This window comes from Oncorhynchus keta, chromosome 26 (assembly GCF_023373465.1).
Source record: "Oncorhynchus keta strain PuntledgeMale-10-30-2019 chromosome 26, Oket_V2, whole genome shotgun sequence".
Classification (NCBI taxonomy): domain Eukaryota; kingdom Metazoa; phylum Chordata; class Actinopteri; order Salmoniformes; family Salmonidae; genus Oncorhynchus; species Oncorhynchus keta.
The window spans coordinates 31,178,334-31,187,876 of NC_068446.1; the positions used below are offsets into that span (position 1 = coordinate 31,178,334).

General features: G+C 41.0%; 1 protein-coding gene across 1 annotated transcript; it reads left to right on the forward strand.

Moving 5' to 3' along the window:
* Positions 1-962: 962 nt before the first annotated feature.
* LOC118358741 (homeobox protein DBX2) lies at positions 963-9,296 on the forward strand. Its single transcript, XM_035736673.2, has 4 exons — positions 963-1,560; positions 5,296-5,385; positions 7,972-8,156; positions 8,722-9,296. The coding sequence occupies exons 1-4, from the start codon at positions 1,272-1,274 to the stop codon at positions 9,004-9,006; spliced, it is 849 nt and encodes a 282-aa protein (XP_035592566.1). The 5' UTR covers positions 963-1,271; the 3' UTR covers positions 9,007-9,296.
* Positions 9,297-9,543: the final 247 nt, after the last annotated feature.

The following is a 9,543-nucleotide window of genomic DNA, read 5'->3' on the forward strand; positions in this document are numbered from 1 at the left end:
TCTCCCTTTCATCCACATCAGACCCCAACGTTAACTGCTGTAGATCCTTCACAGCTTTTTTGTGCATATTTCTATCAAGCTGGACGGAAGGTATTTTTAAAACAGACGGAATCGATTCTCTATCTCTAGTAGGAAGCAATAAGCCTGTCAAGTCTGTGAGTGACAAACCATAGTAGGCCAACCAAGTCACTAAAAAGAGGAGGAAAGTGGTGGGAGAATACCACTTAGACCATTACAGAGGCAATCTGAAATATGTATTAATTTGTTTGAATTTATAGAGTAAAACATGAAATATGAATGACCTGATTGAATCGGTCATTCACAACATTCATATTCTGTATCTGGTGGTCAATTAAAGTTAAGTGTAATTGAGATCAAATTCCATTCTTGACCAAAACATTTAATTAAAAAAATGTAGTAGATATTTAAATTCTACCTCAAATGTGCACGGTATTACTCAATAAGAATAATTATAAAATGATTAACTCTTGAAAAGTAAAGATATGAGAAGGCAATGTACATTCTTTGTGGGAATTCACTTTTTTTCTAGTTATGTTACCTTGCATCAAAATTCATATTTAAACAGTGACCTAGATCAAACCAAACTAGTATTATTATGCATTGTTCGCACAAATGAGATGCAAACTATTTCATGTCCATGCCTTTCTATGGGACACAATGGCTGCTCTAAGGTAGCTGCAGAAAAGAGAACTATTTACTGCAGGGCTGAGAAATATGCTTGGTGCACGTTAAACTTTGGCCAGCAGTCCATTTTATCTGGTGTCTATCATTTAATAGGCAAGTTGACATAATGAATGGAGACGGGCCCACCTTCTGCCACTCCAGAAAGCACCCAGTCTTATCTGAATTGAAAATCACATTAGAGCCTCTTAGCCAATCACACAGTAGCCCTGGAGCAAAGTGCAGATCCTGGAGGAGAAGAGAAAGAGAGAAGAGAAGAAGAGAGAGCGAGAGAGTGAGAGAGCTTTTCTTTTCCTGGGACTTTAATGAAGTTGGCCGTGGTCTGGGGAGACTTGGAGGGATTATATCTCAAATTTGAGTCTTCTGTAACTTGGCTCTGTGGCTGCTGAGACTAATGGGCTGTACTGTGAGGTGAGTGAAAGGGAAAGGGGGATACCTAGTCAGTTGTACAACTGAATGCATTCAACTGAAATGTGTATTCCGCATTTAACCCAACCCCTCTGAATCAGAGAGGTGCGGGGTTTCCTTAATCGGGTGAGGGAGCGTTCCTTAGGGTCACAGTGAACAGGATGATCGGTGGTCAGAAGGAGAATATGGAGGCAGGATCACCTACTCATCCAGGCTTTGGCATCTCTGGGAAGAGCTTCCTCATAGACAACCTGCTGCGCTCGGCAGGGCCATCCTTTTCCTCATCCTCTTCCTCGCCCACCTCAGGTGGACCAACAAGTGGGCTCTTCAAGGAGCCCTCGACCGGCCCCTACTGGAGCACCTGGGGCCCTCTGCATGTTTTCTATGAGGGCCAGAGTAAAAACTGTGAACGAGTCAAAGACAGAGGGCTTCCTCCTCATCCACACTCAGGTACAATGGTATATAATACACCACATGATGATATTATTATATTATATTGGTGGTTGTGAGACCTAATGTGTAGGCCCTTGAAACTATACATGGGGGAAATGTGATTTGATTTTATATATAGTGGTCCTTCTGTAGCTCAGTTGGTAGAGCATGGCTCTTGTAACGCCAGGGTAGTGGGTTCGATTCCCGGGACCACCCATACGTAGAATGTATGCACACATGACTGTAAGTCGCTTTGGATAAAAGCGTCTGCTAAATGGCATATATTATTATTATTATATATATATATTTATTAAAAATGTATCTGCCTTAGAATTGACAAAACCAGTTGTTTCGACTCTCCCTCGTGTCAAAATGAATGCAACATGATTTGAAATATTTAGAATCAGTCGAAGTAAAGCACATTTTCAGAAAATACTTATTGTTCAGAACAAATCCTATTTATAAAGATGTCTCATTAAAAAGACACTGTAAGGAAGTGTAATCTCTTCATCCTATCAACTTATTCTTCCATGCCTTCAGTTCAAAATATCAGAAAATTGTATCAGATACAAATTCCATTTGCTATACTGCCATTTAGGTAACACTTTATTTGGATAGTTCATCTGCAGATGATTAGCAATATTTCAACTAACTATCTACTAACCCTAGCCCCAATCCTTATTCTAACCCTAAACTTAACCTTTACCCTGACCCTAACCCTAACCCTAACCATAAACTTAACCCCCTAACCCTAACCCTAACCCTAACCCTAACCATAAACCTAACCCTTACCCTAACCCTAACTTACCTAACCCTAACCCCCTAACCCTGACCCCTAACCCCTAACCCTAACCATAAACTTAACCCCTAACCCTAACCCTAACCCTAACCCTAGCCCCAATCCTTATTCTAACCCTAAACTTAACCCTAGCCCTTACCCTAACCATAACCCTAACCCTAAACTTAACCCTTACTAGCCCTAACCATAACCCTAACCCTAACCCTAAACTTAACCCTTACCCTAACCTTAACCCAAACCCTTACCCTAACCATAGCCTAACTAACCCTAAACTTAACCCTTACCTTAGCCCTAACCCTAACCTTAATCTTTGTTCTAACCTAACCCTAAACTTAACACTTACCATAGCCCTAACCCTAACCTTAATCTTTGTTCTAAACCTAACCCTAACCATAAACTTAACCCTTACCCTAGCCCTAACCATAACCTTAATCTTTGTTCTAAACCTAACCCTAACCATAAACTTAACCCTTACCCTAGCCCTAACCCTAACCTTAATCTTTGTTCTAAACCTAACCCTAACCATAAACTTAACCCTTACCCTAGCCCTAACCCTAACCTTAATCTTGGTTCTAAACCTAACCCTAACCATAAACTTAACCCTTACCCTAGCCCTAACCCTAACCTTAATCTTGGTTCTAAACCTAACCCTAACCATAAACTTAACCCTTACCCTAGCCCTAACCCTAACCTTAATCTTTGTTCTAAACCTAACCATAAACTTAACCCTTACCCTAGCCCTAACCCTAACCTTAATCTTTGTTCTAAACCTAACCCTAACCATAAACTTAACCCTTACCCTAGCCCTAACCTTAATCTTTGTTCTAAACCTAACCCTAACCATAAACTTAACCCTTACCCTAGCCCTAACCATAACCTGTAATCTTTGTTCTTAACCTAACCCTAACCCTAACCATAAACTTAACCCTTACCCTAACCCTAACCCTAACCCTAACCATAAACTTAACCCTTACCCTAGCCCTAACCCTAACCTTAATCTTGGTTCTAAACCTAACCCTAACCATAAACTTAACCCTTACCCTAGCCCTAACCATAACCTTAATCTTTGTTCTAAACCTAACCCTAACCATAAACTTAACCCTTACCCTAGCCCTAACCATAACCTTAATCTTTGTTATAAACCTAACCCTAACCTTAATCTTTGTTCTAAACCTAACCCTAACCTTAATCTTTGTTCTAAACCTAACCCTAACCATAAACTTAACCCTTACCCTAGCCCTAACCCTAACCTGTAATCTTTGTTCTTAACCTAACCCTAACCCTAACCATAAACTTAACCCTTACCCTAGCCCTAACCTTAATCTTTGTTCTAAACCTAACCCTAACCATAAACTTAACCCTTACCCTAGCCCTAACCATAACCTTAATCTTTGTTCTAAACCTAACCCTAACCATAAACTTAACCCTTACCCTAGCCCTAACCATAACCTTAATCTTTGTTCTAAACCTAAAGTGTGACTGACATTTTCTTTATGTGTTTTACTTTCGATAATAAAGTAAATACAATTCTAAAACATTAGAAACTTCATCTTCACTTGCAGGTTATAATGGATATTTACTACAAATAAGACCCATTCTAAAAGATAACACGTAGTAGTTATTATACACATGACAATAATGAAAGTCAGAGTCATTTTTAAAACTTTTTAGTTGCTCCTCTAATGTTTACCATTTGACTACCCAAAACATGCAATATGTAGTATTTGTATTGAATGAATAGACTTTGGCACAGAGAAATGTACATGCTTACATACCACATGTCGTAAATGTATCTCATACCAGCTTCCATCTCAAATCAAATCAAATTGTATTGGTCACATACACATATTTATCAGATGTTATCGCGGGTGTAGCGAAATGCTTGTGTTCCTGCAGCAGTGCATTAATACCTGACAATACAAAACAATACACACAAATCCAAGAAAGAAAAATAAAATAAATATGATGGTGTGTATGGACATAATGGCCAGTATATGAATAGAAACGGTGTGTACAGCAGAGGTTTTATAGGATAGGCCTTGACTAGAATACAGTATATACACTGAGTGTACAAAACATTAGGAACACTTTCCCAATATTGAGTTGCAGCCCTTTTGTTCTCAGAGCAGCCTCAATTCGTTGGGGCACAGACTTTATAAGGTTGAATACAATGCTTCCCACTATCGTGTCAAGTTGGCTGGATATCCTTTGAGTGGTGGACCATTCTTGATACACACGGGAAACTGCTGCGTGAAAAACCCAGCAGCGTTGCAGTTCTTGTCTCGCTCAAACCAGTGCACCTGGCACCTACTACCATACCTCGTTCAAAGGCACTTAAGTCTTTTGTCTTGCCCGTTCATGCTCTGAATGGCACACATACACAATCCATGTCTCAATTGTCTCAAGGCTTAAAAAATACTTATTTTACCTGTCTCCTCACCTTCATCTACTCTGACTAAAGTGTATTTAAGGGATCATGGCTTTCACCTGGATTCACTTGGTTAGACTACGTCATGGAAAGAGCAGGTGTTCCTAATGTTTTGTACACTCAGTTTACATATAAAGTGGGTAGCATCCATCAGTAGTTATAAAGTGAGAGAGGCACTCGTAACTGCACCATTAAGTATCTCTCCTATTCCCTTTCAGCTACTGTAGAGAATAACGGAACCTGTGGGGAAAGTCTACCAGGAAACTCCAGTATATAAAATCCAGTATAATTAAGTGTGCGGGGCTGGGGGTGTAATAAAACCCACTAAAAGAGATTCTGTGTTTCCTCTGAAATTACACCTTATATGTCTCTCTGCTCATGCTATTTTTTACTTTAACTTACCCCCTCTCTCCATATTCTCTCTCCCTTTCCCCCTTCTTTCTCTCTCCCCCTCTCTATTCCTCCTTCCCCTTCTCCCCCTCTCTATTCCTCCTTCCCCTTCTCCCTTTCTCTCTTCTCTCTGCAGGCCTGTTGAGCAGTGTGTTTCTACGGCGCCCTCAGTATGTGCTGGCAGCAGTGTGCTGTGGTGGGTCCAGCCCTCCACTTGTCTTCTCTGGTGAGTGTTTAACACTTCATCAGCGATGCCTCAGCTCCTCTCTAATCATTAACAGCAGGGTCTCCCATATTCTCTATGGCTAATTACTGATGCAATGCCAAGGAGCTAATTCTCCACTCAACTCTCTGCACTGCTATTCATGACCATTCACGGCTATTTAGACCATTTAGGGGTGGGGGGGGAGGTTGTGGAGCGGGGTGGGGTGGGGGTGGGGTGCTTTTATGGCCATTAAGGCCCCCATTTGGAGTCATATAGATACGCACACAGGCCCACTCAAGTGTGCAGAGCGCCTTGTCTCTGTCAGATTAGGACTGTATTAATAAGAGGTATGCCATGTAACTGTTATTGGTCTCTGTGTGACATTCGTATTGCATCTCTGTGAGCTGAGTCTCAGCACATAGGACAGTTTGGCTGATATTTCGTCCAACTGTGATAATTGAATCAGTGTGACCAAACTGCTAATGTTCCGAATTGCCAAAGGAGGGGATTTATTTATATAATGAGGCTCCTAAAATGATTTAGTGTAGGTTTCATGGAAAATATTTCCATGAAACCAGAATCTATATGGATTTGAATTGTGTCATGTAATTGGATTTATTTTGAAGTCTGTATTAACCTTTCATAGTGAAAGTCTCATGACGAGGGCAGCATTGATTTCTCCTAACTTCTGTCAGGGTTGTGATGCTAGTTGCTAGGTCCTTTGACTCCTGACAAGTGAGGCAGCAAATATAATCCCTCAGTAGACCCCCTGCCCCCCCCCCCCTCCCCCGGTTCCCTGAGCCTTCTTAGTGGGCTGACACTTTCCCACAGTGCCCAGCAACAGGACAATGCCGTGACCAATCAGCACTTTCACTCCCCCATCCACAAGGGACCCCGCTGCAATTTTTCACTGCAGTAATAAACTCTGCGAAGCACAAAAACACAGAAAACAGCTATTCCTCTGCAGAAAGGGGGCTGCCCACTCCCTCTTTGTGTGGCCACAGAAACCAGCTCCTCAACTCCCTCCTTTTCCTGTCAACTCACTCTCATTCCTTTCCATTTAAAGTCCCCTGACCTGAACATAAAACACTCAATGAAAGTGTATAGACTTATTCGAACTCATCTTCCCATAGAACCGGGCCCATACCTGCAAGAGAAAATATTTAGTGAGGAACGCTGAGACAGCGAGTAGTGTCCTTTCAATGAACAGCCTTTGTGGTAGGACCCTAAGGGTTGTGCGCTCAGACCATGAAGCCCTTGGGAGTGACCTGTTAAAACTCCATTTAAGTGGTAGCCATTGAGGCCTGAGGAGCGCATCTAACCGGTTACTCGCACCCCAGAGGTGGTCTGTGTGCAGATTTGTCGTACAGATTAAAAAGGCATTGCTCAATGGGATTTGGTCAAATGTTCCACTTGACTCTTGTTGTGCGTCAGTCAGGCAGTGTGGGATTGCTCTTCACCCAATCTCTTTCTCCTCTGTGAAAATGGGTCTCCATTCTCTCTTTAGTCACCCCCATTTTGTTAAATTAGACAGATTGATGCAAACTAAGTAGTGGAGAGTAAGTGTGTATAAGAGTGATGGAAAATGGACACAATCCATGTAGATAGTGAGTGACGAAGTGAGGCAGTTAGTAGATGCGTGAGTCTGCCTTTTACACTGACCAAAATGTGTTGGTCCCATGTTGTTTGAGCGAGTGTGCAATTGACATGCTGACTGCAGCAATGTCCACAGAGCTGTTGCCAGAGAATTGAATGTTAATTTCTCTACCATAAGCTGTCTACAATGTAATTTTAGAGAATTTGGCAGTGCGCCCATCACAACCGCAGACTACGTGTATGGAGTCGGGTGGGCAAGCAGTTTGCTGACGTCATTGTTGTGAACAGAGTGCCCCATGGGGGCAGTGGGGTTATGGTATGGGCAGGCATAAGCTACTGACAACAAACACAATTGCATTTTATCGATGGCAATTTGAATGCACAAAAATATTGTGACGACATTCTGAGGCTCATTGTGAGGCCCATTTCTTTTAAGGTAACTGTGATCAACAAATGCATATCTGTATTCCCAGTCATGTGAAAGCCATAGATTAAGGCCAAATTATTTTTTTTAAATGAACTGATTAACTGATATGAACTGTAACTCAGTAACATCTTAGAAAAATGTTGCATATTGCATTTATATTTTTGTTAAGTATATAATCAGTATAAGGATGTATTCAGTGCTTTGGACTGGACTGGATATGATAGCCAGAGCAATAATGCATTTTAATACCAAAACTTCCATTCATTAATTAGGATGATTTTCTATTTCAGTCCACTTGATGTGGGAATATACAGTAATATATTTAACTTGTGTATTAAAATAATTTCTTGTTATTGACTTTGTTCACCTTGCATCCATTTCCATATTAAAATATTGGTACTTGTATCTAGTAGGGCAAATGTTCCATTGCATTCATGCAACAGAGAACATATGTCAATGAAAATAAATGTACTCATCCATAATAACCCAATGCAAAAAATGACATTTGCCTTTCCTCAAGTCAGGTTATTTTTTAGCTGGAATACAAACATGAATATGAATGATTCTGACCTCTGACCTTTCAGAGGGAGCCTATATTCCGATGTGGTCCCCGGATACGAGCCCCAAATCCCGGCGAGGAATCCTGAGGAGGGCGGTGTTCTCGGATGAGCAGAGGAAGGAGCTGGAGAAAACGTTCAAAAGACAGAAATACATCAGCAAGACAGACAGAAACAAACTGGCAGCAGATCTCAGCCTGAAGGAATCCCAGGTAGGATACCATATACTGTAGGTATAGGTCGGAGGTCACCATTACAACCCCATTTTATATCCTATGACACATCATGCTTTTTTCTCATATCACCTCTTCATTGAATGCAAACACATCTTACTGGGTATGAGTGCTCCAGCCTAGATTTAGTAAATATCTTCTATGGTAAGTGTCCCTCATCTTAAAATGTTATTACAATACTGCTATCACTACTGTGATAATTGTAAGAAGTAGACCAAGATGTCATACCCTCTAAGCTTTTGTCTAAAGTAGGGGGAAAGTGGTCAACATTTCAGTTGTAGTTGAGGTGGCTACTAAAACAGCTGTAATGTTTGATTGGAAGAAGATATTTCTGTTCTTATTTTAGATTTGAAAAGCAGAGAAGTAGACTAAAATTGCATATGCTCTAAGTGTTTGTCTAATTAGAAAAGTATAATTGTGGCACTTCAAACAGACTGAATAAATAGAGATAATGCTCCCTGCTGTATCATAGACTTAGATTTGACTAAACAAAACAACTGGCACCCCAAAATGAACCTCTCACTGACCTGTGTGTCTACTGTAGGTGAAGATCTGGTTTCAGAACCGGAGGATGAAGTGGAGGAACTGTAAGGAGAAGGAGGGCCACAGCTGCCGCTCCCCCATGGAGGAGCTCATATCCCGGGGCTGCAACCAGGAAGAAGAACGCAAGGGGGCACCAGAGAGCACGGGCACACCATCAGACAGCTCACCCTCACAGCAGCAGGACTCGGACACAGGTGTTACCACAGAGAAAGAGTCATGCAAGGAACCTGCGACTTTGAAACAGTCACTGAGTCCGCACAGATACACTATGACCTCTGACCCCTGAGAGGATGAGAGACTGAAAGATGGGCGTTGAGCATTGGATAAAACGACTAACACTTCATAACAAGAAAATCTTGTCATTTTAATATTGTGTGGATTGCTATTGTGTAGTAACATTTTCTAGACTGACTGCAAGTGTTTTGGAAACTTTATTATATCATACACTGTATATAAACACAAACTGAAGGTTAGTCAGCTACACACAACCATGTACAAATGCTAGTCAGCTACACACAACCATGTACAAATGCTAGTCAGCTACACACAACCATGTACAAATGCTTTAACATGTAAGACTGTATTCAGAATATTTATTTTACTCTTTTAACTGAAACAATTTCTGTAAATAAAATGATTCATTAAATGCTGATTTCTTCATTCCGTGTTAACTGTTATGAATTAAAATGGTTAAAAATAAATAAAAATAGCTTCTAAGCAAAGATCAACTTCTCAAGCTAGAATATTGCTAGGACTGTCTGGGAGTGGTCTGAGGGGTGTAATTGGATGAGCCTAATGGGAGGGATATGTAACCTGAAAACTA